General features: G+C 44.3%; 1 protein-coding gene across 1 annotated transcript in view; it reads left to right on the plus strand.

Annotated features, from left to right (window-relative positions):
* LOC100697459 (ubiquitin-conjugating enzyme E2 E2) overlaps window positions 1-18,690 on the plus strand; it is a 72,806-nt gene extending 54,116 nt beyond the window's left edge. The window contains exons 4-6 of the mRNA XM_019350764.2: window positions 1,925-2,057; window positions 15,546-15,693; window positions 17,956-18,690. Of these exons, the coding sequence (XP_019206309.1) occupies window positions 1,925-2,057; window positions 15,546-15,693; window positions 17,956-18,053 (379 nt within the window). The 3' untranslated portion in view covers window positions 18,054-18,690. The remainder of the gene's footprint in view (window positions 1-1,924; window positions 2,058-15,545; window positions 15,694-17,955) is intronic.

An 18,690-nucleotide genomic window follows, 5' to 3' on the forward strand; every position in this document is an offset into this window, starting at 1 on the left:
TTCCTCGCGTTGACTCTGCGCAGTGTGGCTCTGACCTGGTGCTGCTCCAGCTGAATGGGAGTGTCGTCCCTCTCTGTAACGGCAGGATGGGTGATGGTGTCCCTGTTTTCTTGGTCAAAGCGGGTGAAGAAATGATTTAGGGTGTCAGGTAAGGTGATGTCTGGGGAGTTGGTTTGTGTGCGACTGTCTTTGTAGCCAGTGAGTGTCTTGATCCCCTGCCACATGTTTCTGGAGTTCTTTGTGTTAAAGTGTTCCTCGATGCGCTGTTTGTATTTGCGCTTGGCTTCTTTTATGCCTTTAACCAGAGATTGGCGTGCCTCTTTGTAGACTTGTTGGTCTCCTGATTTGAAGGCGCTGTCACGTGCTCTTAGTAGGGCTCTCACCTCACTGTTGAGCCATGGCTTCTGGTTCAGGAACACTTTAACAGTCTTTGTTGTTGTTACGCTCTCAGTACAGAAGCTGATGTATGAGAGTACGGCAGATGTGTGGCCCTCCAAGTCTGATCCTTCTGCAAATACACTCCAATTCGTATTATCAAAACAGTCTTGTAGGGCCGTGGTGGCTTCCGCGGTCCACACTCTTACTGATTTTTCAGATGGTTTTTGTCTTTGAATTAGAGGTTTATAAGCAGGGATCAGGGACAGAGAGAGATGATCAGAGAGTCCGAGATGAGGCAGGGGGGTGGCCTTGTAAGCATCTGGGATGTTGGTGTAGACCTGGTCTAGTGTGTTGTTTTCCCTTGTCGGAAAGCTCACGTTAGCACTAACTGACCCTCGGCCTATGTGACCGAGGCCTTAGCCAGTTTCAGATTACGTCCATACAGGTGTTACGTTTAAGACAAATGGACCCAGATTTCCCAGCTGGCATGTTTGTAATACACAGGAACAGTGTCACAGTGAACAACAAGTCATTAACTAGAAAATGTGCTCCCTCTTTAAAATGCATGTGGATACTGGAACCTGAAATAAATGGCTTAAAATGACTGAAATACTCTGTCAGTGTTGTCACCACAATGAATCCAACCACTGGCAGTAAAAACTGTTTGACACACAAACATAGATTTCTTTGAGCCACATCAGGCTAGAGCCTCACGCAGAGTGGAGAGACGTGTCGGCCTCGGGTCCCCCACCAGGCCCCGGCACACTGCGACAGGCCAGACTATTTTTATCCATCCAGAGGAACATGTCGGCATCCTTTCTCCAGCCTGCTTCCATAATTCCTCTCTGTGTCCAAACACACGCTGACAAGAAATAGGTCTGCAGCAGCCGGCGCTTTATAACAGCCTGCTGTTTCACACCAACAGCTCCGCTCACAGTCTGTCCCTACACTTCTGTGCTTCACACACGGCTTTCTTTCACTGCGTAAATGATGAAAGTAAAAGTAATACAAGAACTGACAGGAGCATCTGGCCTAATTCCAGTAGAAAATGGAATTGGATTAGTGCATCTCCTCTCACAGCTGTGTGTGTGTGTGTGTGTCTGTGCGCACGTGTGTGCGTGTGTGTGTGTGTGTGTGTGTGTGTGTGTGTCTGTGCGTGTGTGTGTGTGTGTGTGTGTGTCTGTGCGTGTGTGTGTGTGTGTGTGTCTGTGCGTGTGTGTGTGTGTGTGTGTGTGTGTGTGTGTCTGTGGGCTTGTAGCTGTGTTTCATGCTTGCATTCACATGCCACAGACATCAGCCCTCCACATGATATTAATCATACTCTGTGTTTCACAAAGGTTTGAGATCCAGTCTTTGTTACTGACAGCGGTCTGAGTTTTGTATTATTGGATAGCAGCTGTAAACTTTGTGCAGCTGATAATTATAATCTTCAGTCATTTCCTGGCTCGTTGTGGCGCAGGGACTGAAAACACACAGAGCTTCTTTTTTAGCGCCTGTCGGTAAAAAGATTCTCTTCTTTTCTCCCCCTTTATTTTTGTACGTGCAGCGCCGGCCCTAAAGGAGACAACATCTATGAATGGAGGTCCACCATCCTGGGCCCTCCAGGCTCCGTGTACGAGGGGGGAGTGTTCTTCCTGGACATCGCCTTCACACCAGACTACCCCTTCAAACCACCCAAGGTGAATGACGCCCTGCAGCTATGCTCCTCTCCTAGAGCTGTGAACAATGGCACCGTTGTCCTAGCTGGCTGTCACTGTTGTCCAACAACAACGAGTCATTTAAGGCTCGTTAACCTTCAGCATGTTGACAAAACAACGTGTGACTGCAGCCCAGGACAAAGGATGCTCATACTGAGCACATGGCTGATTTCTTTTTGTCTCTAATCCTCAAAAGACCAAATGAAAGAAGTGTCAGTGTATCTTTAAATGCAAAGCTTTTAGTAGAAGTCAGACTGAATTCTTTAGGACAGCTTCTTTTATTTATTTTATTCTCAGTCAGTTTTCATTACAAACTGCATTCATTGGTGGGATTTCACATGTTCTGCTCTTATAGATAATAACTGAACCCAAACTGAATTATGGCGTACAATTTCCCCACAGTGCCAATAAAATCAGATAGGAGAGGGGAACAAAACAGCAGATTAACCACACCACTGAAACACAGGGACACAGTGACAGTCAGACAGTCTGTGATACAAACACACAAACTGGCACTTACAACAGTCAGGAATAACACAGAGGAAACATCGTGAACAACACTGTAAATTTCAAAGTTCGTACTGTGCAGCATTCAGGAAAACTGCAAAATACCAGGAGCTGCATATCAGAGTGTTCAGGTTTGGTTTGTGTGTTCATCAATGCCAGAAGAATTCAGAGTCAGCAGCAGCTTGGTGCTGCTAATCAAACACACTGGATTAGATCATTAGTGAGTGTGACCACCTCTTTGGCAGTTTGTAGTCAGCAGCATGTAGGAGTGTGTCAATGCCACTGGAGTGGGCGTCCCAGGAAACTTACCGCAAGTTCAAACCATACAGTGCTCAGACGTAACTGCCTGTTTTGAAAGGATTGTTAGGGGAACGTTTCTCAAAATCTTGTGGACCACAAGACCACAGCTGAGATGCTCCAACACACAGTGGCACAAACCAGACGTGGCATTTAGCATAATCGCCTCACTGTCAAACATGCTGGTGAACGTGGTGGCGATGTGGGGTTGTTTGGTTTTTGGGCACTCTGAAGTCATTGTATGAAGTCAAATGTGAGGCTGCCTGTCTGACTACAAAGGCTTGACCTAAACTGGGTCACACAGCAGCAGGACAATGATGCCAAGAAACCCTACAGCAGAATGGCTGCAAAACGGCAGAATCAAGGTTTCACAACAGGATCTAAAGAGAGCTGTGCATAAACCAACAGCTGCGAACTTCAGCGAACTGAAACGATGCTGGAAAGAATAGATGGACCCATGGTGCAGGAAGTCTAGTCGTTATTGTTTCTGCACAGTTTTGTCTGTAGCAGAGCTCCAAGTGTAGCTCCCTCTGTCATGAGCTAAACTGGGTGCTGAGCCGTCTTTCATCATTACCACAGGGCTGCTGTTGAAATATTCCTCTCCTCTATTTGACTCTCTGCCTAAAACTGTGCTCACACCATCAGTGCTCAAAGTGATTTTTCACTGCGCTGTCACAACAAAAGCTGAACTGGTTCCAAGTTTGGGTTGTTTTTTTTCCAGTGAACAGACGCAGCATCCACTGGGATGTTCTCAACGAGCACCAGACCAACAGTTCAGTGACACGTTGGTGAAAGTGTAGCTGGTCATGGGTGCACTGTGTCACAGTGGTTTAAGCATCAGGGACGTAGTGTTGTTTTTGTAACCAAGCATCCACACGTTTGAAATCTGATCTCTAATCTCAAACCCAGTTCTCTCTCTGGTTCTGTGTCCTTCCTCACACCATCAGGAGTGGATCTAATGTTTGAAGCAGCCACACAGCTGTGAAACGATATTCTCTGCAGGTCGGGGTCCCTTAAACTCTGCAGCAGGGCTCGGTCTTTATCACCAACTTTTGTGGTGGAAACCCTGCTTTACAGTTAGTGCAGCCTCTGAGACGGCCACAAGATGTGCTGCTTTTCCCCCACCGTGTGTGTCCTACTGCAGTTTCTAAAACTGCTGTAGGACGTTGTGCGTTTATGCAGGCTGAGGAGGAGACGCACCATCAGAGGCAGAACCCTCAGAAACGGGCAAAATCCTGGAACAGAGATCTAAACTTTTTGCAGCATTTGCCTGTTTAAATCAAACACTGACAGTTTGTATCAAAGCAATGTGGTGCTTCTGATCGCCTTGTCTTGTCCTCATATTCATGCCCTAGCATTCAGCTGCATTCGGCCACCCTCCAGTAGAGTCTAGGAATACTCACTAAGTAATATTTAACTGCTATTTATGTGCTTAAACGATAAGGCAAAGGACAAACAGGAAACTATCTGTGCCATATTTAATGCTTTACTGTGGTCGTTTAGTGTCTGTGCACATGTGCGGCTGACAGGAGCAGGCCAAAACTACTTGTTAGGAAATATGCATACGATGTTTTGCACTGAGGATGTTCTTGACCACCAAATGTTGGGATTCAACTAAATATTCACAGCATGTTTTTAGCAAACCTTTGCTAAGGGTGTACTCACATGTGTCAAACTCTAATCCTGTGGGGAAAATGAACATTCACAGGAACGTCCAGAGTCATATTTTTAGTGGAATTTCACAAAGCTTGTTTGATTTTCTTTCATCTACTTTGTGTTACAAGGCCATTACAGACCACCATGATAACAAAGTCTGTTAACTTTGTTACAAGTTCTGAATTTTTCCTTGTTGTTGGGTCTGTATCTTGGAATCTCTGACTTGTTCCAGTATGTATATGTCGGAAAATCTGCATCCTCAACACTGAGCTGCTTACAGACTTGTGCTCTATCCAGACAGAACAGGGAGGAAGGGTCAGTTACTTTAATCAGCTGCTTAAATCTGATATTTTCAGCTGCTCTTCTTGGCGTACTGTAGTGTACAATAAAGTAGGCTGCTGCATTTGCAGTATCAATATCTTAGTCGTCAGGAGCAGCACTGGGGAAAGTATCTGTAGTGTTGCACAGTGCAGGTGAGCTGTATGTGCACTGTGCAAGGACAGCACGGCGTCACATGGTAGACATGATTGGTGGCGTTCCCGCCTTTGTGGAAACATGTGGTTTGCAGGCACTGCTGGTGTATACAGCTGCAGTTGCCCAAACATGTGCCGATGATTAGTTCAGCTCAGTGCTGGCTGTGGTAACATGGATGGACTTTATATAAACTATCTCTCATATTTCCGTATGTCTCATATGATTATGTGAAATAGAAAGTCACGAGTGTGAGGGACGCTGCAGTGGTGAAGTTAAGACCAGCGTGGGAATCATTCAGATCATCCCTAACCTCTCCTACCAGAAGTCATCTGTGAAACACTGTTTCACAGTTTGTGTAATCAGATTTTGATGCTCCATCTGTCCAGTGTGTATCACTTTTTGTTTTGTGGTTTTGAAATTTACAGCAGCCAAGTTATTGGGAATCATGTGACCAGGCCTCGATATATGGTCTCCTGTTCAGTGTCAGACATGACTCCCAAAGAGAAGGTGAGCCTGTGTGGTTCCTCACCAGCTCCAAGTGCCCTCACACAGAGCCCACCCTAACTCTTGGCCTCCTGTCACCTTGTTTTTCCATCGTGGTCGTGATCTTTGCCATCCAACGTACAGCGAGCGATGTGACAGCTGCTCACTGCACTGGATCACTCACTAAAACTTCTCACTTAGGTTGAGAAGGCTGACACTGATACTTTAGAAGCTGAGCATTGCAGGGATGCTGCATCAGTATTTGTATGTTGGTCCCAGCTCTGCCCAGTGCAGAGCTGGATGAGTGACAGCTGAGGTGAGATTCCCCGAGCACTGTGCCCTGCAGTAACTCGTGGCTTTGAACTAAACTTCTCTATACACTTGATCTTCCTCTGCATGATATAAATCTCATTTTCTGAGATTTCATTTCCAGTCTGCATGCATAATATCCTTGGGCAAGATCCTAACCCCGAGCTGCTCTCTGACCACATCCATCAGAGTGTAGCTCACACAGAAAAATGTGCTAGCATGAATGAATGAAGGAGACATAAACAAGGGACACAAGAAGGCATCAAGGCCAGGTTAAGGGCTGACCCCGGCTGACTGGCAGTTTCCTCAGTCCTGTTGGCTAAATGGTAAATTATATAATTCTTTTATACTCTACCTGAGCACTCAAAGCATTTTATACAACTCGGCGCATTCACCCAGTCATATGAGAACTTTTTCCTATACATTCATGCGATCGATGCCTCGGAGAGCAGCTCAGGGTCAGTGTCCAAGGATATTATGCGTGCAGACTGGAGGAGCCAGGGATCAAACACCACCTGAGCTACAGCTACCCCAGGTCTTCTTTTTTTTTTTTACCTCATTTCCATTTGTTACATGCACAACAAGAGGGACTCATACACTGGCTCATGTACGTTCAAACATAAAAAATGCATATACTGCAGCTCCCTTACCTCACATTGATCATCTGACTGTTCTGCTGAAGCCAGCTTACAGGCTCGGAGGAAGATGAGAGCCACCAAAGACATGAGATTGCAGCCACAGGAGGCTTCTGTGTGTACAGGGCTGCTTTGAGTGCACACAGTGGAGCGTTTCAAAGAGACGGCAGACCTAGAGGAATATTCGTGATGGGATTTATAAACAAATGCACCGATTTGCTAAATCTGTCAGGCTGCATTCCAGAAATAAACCTCGGCTAACCGGGAGGTCGGCTTCTTGTAGAGGATTTGTGACGCTGCATTCAGAGCTGGTGACACTGAAGCAAAGAACAACCTAAAAACAGTTGTCCAATGAATTCACCAAGGACATGAGGCATTTATCGCAAAGACTTTAGGCACTGAACAGTGGACAGGTTAGAGGTTGCAAACAACTATCACTGCATCCAGCCTGCCAGGTATTGGATGTGACTGCAGACAGCATGAGGAGGGTTTCTGCAACATGGGTCCAGATCACATCCCAGGCTGCGTGCCAACAGACTGAAGAACAGCTGACAGATATCTTCATGGACCCTCAGCCAAAGCAGAGTGCCAGCCTGCTTTAAAAGTGCCACCTGAATACCTCCTCCTGAGTCGTGAAGCGCAGCTTCGGTAACATGAAATGCTTTGAGAGGCTTCAACCACATCAGCTCATGCTTCCCAACCAAGCTGGGCCCGCTGCTGTTCAGAACAAACCATTCAGCCGAGGTTTCCACCCTGTTTCACTCTGACTCACGTAGAGAAACAAGAAGGCTTCAGCCAGAATCCTGCTCATTGATTTCATCTCACCCTGAAATATGTCGTGGCTGCTGGGCTTGGAGCCTGACACGTGCACTCAGGATAGATAATGTTGCTAAAATACACGGTATGCACCGAGCCCCTTCTGCTCACATTACTGACATGTGACATCACCAGTCACGTCACACACAGGATGCATCACATCCCATGATGCATTGAGTTTTTCCTTCCCACTGTCGTCAAAGTGCTTGCTCATAGGGGGTCATATGATTGTTGGGTTTTTCTCTGTACCTATAAAGCGCCTTCACGCGACTTTTGTTGTGATTTGGCGCTATATAAATAAAATTGAATTGAATTGAATTAAATAGGTGTTGGTCTTACAGCCAACCACAACGAGTCCGCTTACAGGAAAGAGAAGGAGCAGCTGACAGCCTGAGACTATAACTGACTTCAGCATCTGACGTCACCTATCTGCAGCTCTCTGGCAGAAAGGATTCACAGCACGAGTTCTCGGGAGTTCAGACAGATTCAATTTTATTTTATTTGTATAGCACCAAATCACTACAGCAGTCACCTCAAGGCACTTTATATTGTACAGTAGATCGCACAATAATACATACAGAGAAAAACCCAACAATCATATGACCCCCTATGAGCAAGCACTTTGGTGACAGTGGGAAGGAAAAACTCCCTTTTAACAGGAAGAGACCTCCGGCAGAACCAGGCTTAGGGAGGGGCGGGGCCATCTGCTGCGACCGGTTGGGGTGAGAGAAGGAAAACAGGATAAAGACATGCTGTGGAAGAGAGACAGAGGTTAATAACAAGGATGATTCAGTGCAGAGAGGTCACTTGGTGTTCGCTCGCTCTGCGTTAGGTATCACTTCCTGTTCCTGCTCAAACACAGTGGTGTTTCTGAGTAGCTTTTCTGCTTAGCAATTTAATTTAAATCTTTTGATACATCCCTTTTTCATAGTATAATCTTCACGTGCTTCATCTGAATCACCCTTTCTGTGTGCTCACTACCTAATTTATAGCCAAAGTATTCACTCACTGTCTCTGTACTGTTTCGTTAGCTTAGCTTAGCTCGTAGCCGACTCGTTAGCACCATGGCTACTTCACCTGTCCCTCCTGCACTTTCCTGCTCATTGTGTCAGATGTTTAGTTACTCCTCGGCCTCCTTTAGCAGTAATGATACCTGTAACAAATTTGCAGCTCTGGAGGCCAGGATTACTGAATTGGAGACTCGGCTTCGCACCCTTCATTCACCCGTAGCTAGCCAGGCCCCTGTAGCTGGTGCAGCCGAAGATAGCGTAGGCCCCGCTAGCTGTTCCCCGGCAGACCCCAAGCAGCTGGGGAAAGAGGGCGGCTGGGTGACGGTGAGGAGGAAGCATAGTCCTAAACAGAAGCCCCAGGTACACCACCAACCTGTTAATGTGTCTAACCGTTTTTCCCCACTCGGCGACACACCCGCCGGGGGTCAAACTCTGGTAATTGGTGATTCTGTTCTCAGACATGTGAAGCTAGAGACACCGGCAACCATAGTCAATTGTCTTCCAGGGGCCAGAGCAGGCGACATTGAAGGAAATTTAAAACTGCTGGCTAAGGGTAAACGTAAATACAGTAAGATCATAATTCACGTCGGCAGTAATGACACCCGGTTACGCCAATCGGAGGTCACTAAAATCAATATTGAATCGGTGTGTAACTTTGCAAAAACAATGTCGGACTCTGTAGTTTTCTCTGGTCCCCTCCCCAATCAGACCAGGAGTGACATGTTTAGCCGCATGTTCTCCTTAAATTGCTGGCTGTCTGAGTGGTGTCCCAGAAACGATGTGGGCTTCATAGATAATTGGCAAACCTTCTGGAGGAAACCTGGTCTTGTTAGGAGAGACGGCATCCATCCCACTTTGGATGGAGCAGCTCTCATTTCTAGAAATATGGACCAATTTATTAAACCCCCCAAAATATGACTATCCAGAGTTGGGACCAGGAAGCAGAGTTGCAGTCTTACACGCCTCTCTGCAGCTTCTCTCCTCCTGCTACCCCCCCACAAACCCATCTCCATTGAGACTGTGTCAGCTCCCAAACAGACAAAAAACAAACTAAAAACCAGCAACAAACAACTTAAACATAAAAAATCACAAAGAAAGAACAATACAGTATCCACATCTGAACCAAAGAGTAAAACAGTGAAATGTGGATTATTAAATATTAGGTCTCTCTCCTCCAAGTCTCTGTTAGTACATGACTTAATAATTGATCAACAAATCGATTTACTCTGCCTTACAGAAACCTGGTTGCAGCAGGATGAGTATGTTAGTTTAAATGAATCAACACCCCCGAGTCATTCTAACTACCAGAAATCTCGAAGCACAGGCCGAGGGGGCGGTGTGGCAGCAATTTTTCACACCGGCCTATTAATTAACGAAAGACCCAGACAGACTTTTAATTCATTTGAAAGCCTGATGCTTAGCCTCGTCCACCCCAGCTGTAAAACTCAGAAACCAGTCTTACTTGTTATCATCTATCGTCCACCTGGGCCTTACACAGAGTTTCTCTCTGATTTCTCAGACTTTTTATCTGATTTAGTGCTCAGCTCAGATAAAATAATTATTGTGGGTGATTTTAACATCCATGTAGATGCTAAAAATGACAGCCTCAACATCGCATTTAATCTGTTATTAGACTCAATTGGCTTCTCTCAAAATGTAAAAGAACCCACCCACCACTTTAATCACACTCTAGATCTTGTTTTAACATATGGCATAGAAACTGAACATTTAACAGTGTTTCCTGAAAACCCTCTGCTGTCTGATCATTTCCTGATAACATTTACATTTACAATAATTGATTACACAGCAGTGGAGAGTAGACTTTATCACAGTAGATGTCTTTCTGAAAGTGCTGTAACTAAGTTTAAGAATATAATCCACCCACTGTTATCATCTTCAATACCCTGTACCAACACAGAGCAGAGCAGCTATCTGAACGCTACTCCAACAGAGGTCGATTATCTTGTTAATAATTTTACCTCCTCACTACGTACGACTCTGGATACTGTAGCTCCTGTGAAAACTAAAGCCTCAAATCAGAAGTACCTGACTCCGTGGTATAATTCTCAAACACGTAGCCTAAAGCAGATAACTCGTAAGCTGGAGAGGAAATGGCGTGTCACAAATTTAGAGGATCATCATTTAGCCTGGAGAAATAGTTTGCTGCTTTATAAGAAAGCCCTCCGCAAAGCCAGAACATCTTACTATTCGTCACTGATTGAAGAAAATAAGAACAACCCCAGGTTTCTCTTCAGCACTGTAGCCAGGCTGACAAACAGTCAGAGCTCTACTGAGCCAACCATCCCTTTAACGTTAACTAGTAATGACTTCATGAACCTCTTCACAAATAAAATTTTAATCATCAGAGAAAAAATTACCAATAATCATCCCACAGATGTAATATTATCTACAGCTACTTTTAGTACCATTGATGTTAAGTTAGACTCTTTTTCTCCAATTGATCTTTCTGAGTTAACTTCAATAATTACTTCCTCCAAACCATCAACGTGTCTTTTAGACCCCATTCCTACAAAACTGCTCAAAGAAGTCCTGCCATTAATTAATGCTTCAATCTTAAATATGATCAACCTATCTCTAATAATCGGCTATGTACCACAGGCCTTCAAGGTGGCTGTAGTTAAACCTTTACTTAAAAAGCATCTCTAGACCCAGCTGTCTTAGCTAATTATAGGCCAATCTCCAACCTTCCTTTCATATCAAAAATCCTTGAAAGAGTAGTTGTCAAACAGCTAACAGATCATCTGCAGAGGAATGGCTTATTTGAAGAGTTTCAGTCAGGTTTCAGAGCTCATCACAGCACAGAAACAGCTTTAGTGAAGGTTACAAATGATCTTCTTATGGCCTCTGACAGTGGACTCATCTCTGTGCTTGTCCTGCTAGACCTCAGTGCTGCGTTCGATACTGTCGACCATAATATCCTATTAGAGCGATTAGAACATGCTGTAGGTATTACAGGTACTGCACTGCAGTGGTTTGTATCATATCTATCTAATAGACTCCAATTTGTTCAAGTAAATGGAGAGTCCTCTTCACACACTAAGGTCAATTATGGAGTTCCACAGGGTTCAGTGCTAGGACCAATTCTGTTTACATTATACATGCTTCCCTTAGGCAGCATCATTAGAAGACATAGCATAAATTTTCACTGCTATGCAGATGACACGCAGCTCTATCTATCCATGAAGCCAGGTAACACACACCAATTAGTTAAACTGCAGGAATGTCTTAAAGACATAAAGACCTGGATGGCCGCTAACTTTCTGCTTCTTAATTCAGATCAAACTGAGGTTATTGTACTCGGCCCTGAAAATCTTAGAAATATGGTATCTAAGCAGATTCTTACTCTGGATGGCATTACCTTGGCCTCCAGTAACACTGTGAGGAACCTTGGAGTCATTTTTGACCAGGACATGTCCTTCAATGCACATATTAAACAAATATGTAAGACTGCTTTCTTCCATTTGCGCAACATCTCTAAAATTAGAAATATCCTGTCTCAGAGTGATGCTGAAAAACTAGTTCATGCATTTATTACTTCCAGGCTGGACTACTGTAATTCTTTATTATCAGGATGTCCTAAAAACTCACTGAAAAGCCTTCAGCTGATCCAAAATGCTGCAGCAAGAGTCCTGACAGGGACTAGAAAGAGAGAGCAGATTTCTCCTGTTTTGGCTTCCCTTCATTGGCTTCCTGTTAAATCCAGAATTGAATTCAAAATCCTGCTCCTCAAAACTTTAAATGTTATCATCACACATCTGGCTAAGCAGTCTGAGTGCTGTGGGGAAAAAGCTATCAGGCATTTGAGTGCTCCTTGGTGTGATGAGTGTGACCGAGCTATGTGAGGGCTGACTGTCTACAGTGCAGGTGTCGAGGCCCCGACTTTCTCAGCAGCTCTCACTGTCCTGTCAGTCTGTGTTTGTAATCTGCGGTGCTGTTTCCAAACCAGGAAGAGATACGGTAGGTGAGATTATTTTCAGTGGCACTTCTGTAAAATATACTCATAGCTGGGACGGGAGGTCCACCTCCATCAGCCAGATGACGGAGAGGTCGGTTAGCTCATCTGTACTCTCAAACTCAATGCATCATGGGAATCCCCGGCAGCCTACGTCTATTGCAGCATAACTAAGGGAGGATTCAGGGTCACCTGGTCCAGCCCTAACTATATGCTTTAGCAAAAAGGAAAGTTTGAAGCCTAATCTTGAAAGTAGAGATAGTGTCTGTCTCCCGAATCCAAACTGGAAGCTGGTTCCACAGAAGAGGGGCCTGAAAACTGAAGGCTCTGCCTCCCATTCTACTTTTAAATACTCTAGGAACAACAAGTAGGCCTGCAGTGTGAGAGCGAAGTGCTCTAATAGGGTGATATGGTACTACAAGGTCATTAAGATAAGATGGGGCCTGATTATTTAAGACCTTGTATGTGAGGAGCAGGATTTTGAATTCAATTCTGGATTTAACAGGAAGCCAATGAAGGGAAGCCAAAACAGGAGAAATCTGCTCTCTCTTCCTAGTCCCTGTCAGGACTCTTGCTGCAGCAAAGAGTACAGATGAGCTAACCGACCTCTCCGTCATCTGGCTGATGGAGGTGGACCTCCCGTCCCAGCTATGAGTATATTTTACAGAAGTGCCACTGAAAATAATCTCACCTACCGTATCTCTTCCTGGTTTGGAAACAGCACCGCAGATTACAAACACAGACTGACAGGACAGTGAGAGCTGCTGAGAAAGTCGGGGCCTCGACACCTGCACTGTAGACAGTCAGCCCTCACATAGCTCGGTCACACTCATCACACCAAGGAGCACTCAAATGCCTGATAGCTTTTTCCCCACAGCACTCAGACTGCTTAGCCAGATGTGTGATGATAACATTTAAAGTTTTTTAACATTCATACTGTTTAAGATAATATAATGCATATTTATAGTCTATGAATGAAGTCCTCTTAAATGTTCCCAACATTGTATCTGGCGCTGCACCACTGCTGACGGTTAAACAGAGACAGATAAATGAATCTGTTTATCTTCAGCTGGTGTTCCCTTCATAACAGGAGGAGGGTTTGTTTCTCTGAATGGAGGAAAGGTGACATGAACAAGGGCAAGCTACAGCTCATCAGCCTCCTTTCTAAAGACGCACAGAGGTCAAAGGTCACCCCTTAATGATGCAGTGGTCTTTGTGCTGAGCACTGGAATCTCTTTACTTCAGTGTTGATGCAGGCAGACCCACATAGACAGGATATGAAAAGCGCTGTCAGCCTGTGCTGGTTGTTTAATCTGACAAGTGTTTCACTGATTTAACTTGTCGTGTCCTAAATGTCAGGAGGCATGTGCTAACAGACGGAGCTGCAGAAAAACGGTACAAGTCTGTTATCGTAGGCCTGTTTTATTGGGCCTGTTATGTTGTTAGTTATTCTGAATGGAAAAGAAATAGCGGCAGAAATGAGCTTTCTGTGAAGAGTGGCCATCCTCTCCCTCAGAGTCAGGGTGAGGAGTTCAGAGTTAGATCTGCTACTCCTCGAAAAGAGCCAGCTGAGGTGGTCTCCTCCTGGGTTAGGTGGAGAACGGCACAATGTGCCACGCTTTTTGTTTTTCAGATGTTAATTTGTCATATTTTAATAAAACATGAGCATCTTTTGTAGTAATGTGTTTTCATATCATATTTAACATCAGTTTAAGTTTGTTGTTTCGTTTTCTTCATTGTGTCTTTGGAAGTTACTGTAATGCATTTATATGAATCATTATTACAGTGGGATTTGATATTGTCCATTGAACAGTCCTTAAATTTAACTTGATATCTGAGTGTTTCTCAGTTTTAGACTAGTCAGTCAGTCGGTTAAAATTAGCTGCAAGGAACACCTACAGTTAGGAGGAGGGTTCAGTACAATTTCAGCCTCCACGCTGACTCCTGGGTCGATATCTGCTCAACAAGTGTCACCATCAAGTAGTAATAACACATACATGGCTGCTAATTCAGCACCATGCTTCCCCTGTAAGTACCTGCGGTCATGTGATCAGAGAGTCATGTGATCAAATATACAGCATGTTAACAAGTTAGACTTGAAGTGATGGGATCATTATGTTTGCTCTCTGTTTCCCCACCTGGTTAGAAACCAGCAGCTCTCCTGGAAACACTGAGATGTGATGTATTATTACACTACTGAAGTATCTCTTTCTGATCAGTGTGATATCTGTGACAGGCACCAAGATATCCACTGATGTTTCCCATAATGTCCTAACGTGATGTTTCATTGTACTGAACAGTCTTTCAGCTGAACATGTCAGTAGACTCCGAGTACCATCGAGTTTTTGCCCTGACTCGAGTCCACCATAGTCCCAAAATATAAAGAACACTTGTTTATTTGATCACATTACATGTTGTTGATAATTAAATGAAGCCTAAAATAAGCCTTTTTTAAAACGTGTCATTGGCTCAGAGTTCAGGATGAACTATGAGAGTGTTAAGGGTTCGAAATTGAGGGAAGATACAAAACCAAAATAGTCCAGAAGGGTTAGGTCAGAATAATAGTTTTATTTAAACACACGTGCGGGAAGACCATTACTGCACACATCAGCAAGCATCTTCTCCCAAAATACATTTCAGATTGCTTTTATAATATCAGGGTATTATGACGCCCCCTCATGCGTTTACAAGCACATAATTTGCATCTTAAGAACATTATTTGCCTCTTTTACAGACAATAATCAATTTTAAGAGATAAATGCAGACACAGAAGTCCCCTTTCTGGCATCCATCCAAATGTGGTGATGATCTCAGGCCTTTGAGGTCTCCAGGGGCTGGTCCTCCTCTTTGCGTCACCTGTTGTCAAGAAAACTCTAGTGCAGCATGTTAGCTGAATACATTCAGGCCTCTGCTCAGCTCTGTGTCTGGGTTATATGTGATATATATGTGTTTTGTAAGCATGTGTGCAATCTTTCTTAAGCTCCAGGCTTCTTAACCAATGGGTCACCCAGACATCACGCTGAATTAAGCTTGAGACCTTTAACATACCTGGGAAAGCTTCAACTCTCTTTATGAGCACAAAACTGCAATGTGTGTATAAAGATATAACAATGTAAAAAATGATTATGACTGCACCTGTAATAAAGGTTAATATGGTGTCAGTGTGTTAAATGTCTCCATGCCATCTTAAAGCTATATGTGATATTATTAATGCGATGCTAATGCTATGAGATATATTGTAGCAGTAAAACAATTTCTTTAATTCCACAAGAGTGACGCAGCATCAAATGAAACTGTCTTAATCAATCAGGTGACGTTCCGTACGAGGATCTACCACTGCAACATCAACAGTCAGGGCGTGATCTGCCTGGACATCCTGAAGGACAACTGGAGTCCTGCCCTCACCATCTCCAAGGTCCTACTGTCCATCTGCTCCCTGCTCACTGACTGCAACCCAGGTGAGAGACACACACACACACACACACACACAGATGCTGACATGTATGTAATTTAGCTGTGACAGGCTGACTGATGTGCATAAATCATGTGCTTTACTGTGAGGCTTAAGATGTGTTTGCAGCAGCAGCATCCCAAGAGAACAGACAGGCAGCTGTAGTGATGAAAACAATGATTGTGTGTGCGTGCCTGTGTGTGTGTGTGTGTGTGTGTGTGTGTGTGTGTGCGTGCCTGTGTGTGTGTGTGTGCGTGCCTGTTTGTGTGTGTGTGTGTGTGTGCGTGCCTGTGTGTGTGTGTGCATGCCTGTTTGTGTGTGTGTGTGTGTGTGTGATAGACGGTTAAAAGTTCATAAGATCACGGTGAAAGCTGTGCACACTGTCCATGGTCCTGAAAGTAAAAGTGTAGTTTCAGAATAGTAGTCTAATTTTAATCTGTGTGCAGAGATCAGAAGAAAAGCATCTTCAACCATTCAAATCATTAAAATAAAAATGGCTGCTATTAAAATTCCCTGTGCCTGGATGATCATCAGGGTCGGGTCCAGAGTCAGGGTCATCATTCCTCTTCTCTTACATACTGCCACGCTTCGACCTTTGCTGGGCTATGGAGAAGGCCGTCTTCAGTTCATTCCAAATGCACATCAATCAATCATCTTCATTATAGGCGCTGACGGGGGCATGACTGTAGCACTGCTCTGATTGTAGGGTTGGTTTTGATCCAGTGTGAAATAAGATGTAAGCATGGTCATCATCAACAGATCTGGATCATTTGAAGCACAAGGAAGATACTCCGGACTGACCTACGAGCCCATCTCTGTACTCCACCCCACAGTTCTTGAAAATGTCTGATATTCTGGAAAACAAAGGCATTATGGACAGACCTCACATATTTTGCCTCAGTGTGGATTCTATAATGTCTTGTTTTCCACATAAACACACAAATGTCCCATTCTTTTCCTCCATGCAGCAGTAACTGCCCCTGTGTCGGTTGGGTTGCTTTTTTTGGCATTAATTATGAGTACAATTAGCAGTGAACTGTGGCTCAGTTTGCTTGGTTCATTTGAATCTTTTCCTCCTTCTATTTTGAGAAATGCAAAAATCTCAGATGCAAAGTCTTGTTGCTCTGCTGTCTTTGTAAATACCAGCGGTTAGTAACTAACACGTTGGTAAGTCTGGCACTAAACCGGTTAAACCCCCCCGTCACTGTGTGCAGAGCGGCTCCTGGTTTGGTGTTCAGCCAGCCTGTCCAGAGACGTTGTGAATTTGAGCAGAGTGCTTGTGAGGCCTGAATGAGTTCTTCTCTGCTCTGTCACTTTGCTGAGAGAGTAACCAGCAACACAATCAACAGTCATGCATGTGCCGTTTATCAAAAGATAGGTAGGCACAGGACTACAGCTGGAGGCCGCCATGATCACAGCTGATTTACTGTGCTGTTGCATCAGATCATGTGATACAAGCTTGACATCAGACTACAGGAAAGACTGAGCTCCACGTGTTTGAGTTTCCAGTGCTTGTAATAACATTTCTCTCCCTTCCAATGAGCCGAGGTTTTTGATGAGGCGGTGGTACCACAGGCCAGGTAATCAGCTGTTAGACAGCACCTTATGTCTGTGTGTGTAAACATGTCCTAATAAATGTATACCACTCACACAGATGACCCATCTGTGCCCCAGTAATATCTCACTTCCACCAGAGAGTCTGACGTTTCCAGTAAAGCAGCTGACTGATACAGGCTTTTTAAGACCAGTTCTAATATCTGGTGATTCAACCCCCTGTTTTTCTGTTAGAATGTTCCAGTTTATTTTGACTTACCTGACCGTCCAAAGACCTTCCACAGATCTATTGTACCTATTCAGGATGTCCTAATACACAGCGCATCAAACGTTTTTGCATACAGCACACTAACAATGTGACAGGAGGAAGTGTTACCTAAAAAGTTGTGGTGTAATTCCCGCCTGAAGGTTTTCTAAAAGGAATTTTGGCTGAGACCTGGTCAGAGCCCTTCCCCCACACTGAATAAATACACGATAGCAAGGCAGCTGACCAACCGCTCATCAGACTGTCACATATAGTTTTGCTCTTCCACAGCGGTATTGACGAGCGTGCCTAAAGCCTGGCTGTGTCTTTTATATTATGAGTTTCGGAGAATTCATTTAGACTGCGAGAAACGTCACATCTGCCGTATCAGAGCTGCTGTCAACAGCACTTTTCAGCATGTGACAGCCAACATGTGGTTAAACATGTCTGCTGTTTGTTCTTGTATTCCAGCTGACCCTCTGGTTGGAAGCATCGCCACACAGTACCTGACCAACAGAGCCGAGCACGACAGGATAGCCAAACAGTGGACCAAGCGCTACGCCACATAGAGCAGCTCCACTTCTAAAGGACCCCAGCTCCTACCCCAACCAACACACACACACACACCTCCTCTCTTCTGGAATCTATGGAAGCACACCCGCCCCTGTCATCCACCCTCCCCGACCCCCGAGATACGAACTGTTATTTGTTCCATGCTGACTTGAAAAGCTTCTTTTTTATACAAAGAGTCTATTGGGATTGTATTTTCCAATACACTGAATGTTGATATGGTCATGAAAAGCTTTAATACTGTTATTGTTCTGTTGATGTTGTTGTTCTTATTCTTGTTGCATTGTTTATAACATTGTTGCCACCCGTGTCATTCTCTTTATCTAAAAGCGTGCGTGATGATTTCCTCCCGTTTCATGTGATGTAAAAATGTTCATACTGAGTGAGTGCATTTCATTTTGTTTGTGTTTTTTCCAGCTCATGGTCAATATTAGTGCATGGCATCAGGATATGTGTTCATGTAGTGGACATCTAGTCCCGATATTTCTGTTCAGGCAGAACTGTGGCATGGAGTGAGCCCATCATCATGTATGACAATAGTGCTTAGTTTGCTGTACACTTAATGCCTTGTGAGAACATACATACTCATCGAATACTCAATAAAACACTGGCTGTCATGTGACACAGCTTCTCTCA

Source organism: Oreochromis niloticus, linkage group LG22 (genome assembly GCF_001858045.2).
Source record: "Oreochromis niloticus isolate F11D_XX linkage group LG22, O_niloticus_UMD_NMBU, whole genome shotgun sequence".
Classification (NCBI taxonomy): Eukaryota; Metazoa; Chordata; class Actinopteri; order Cichliformes; family Cichlidae; genus Oreochromis; species Oreochromis niloticus.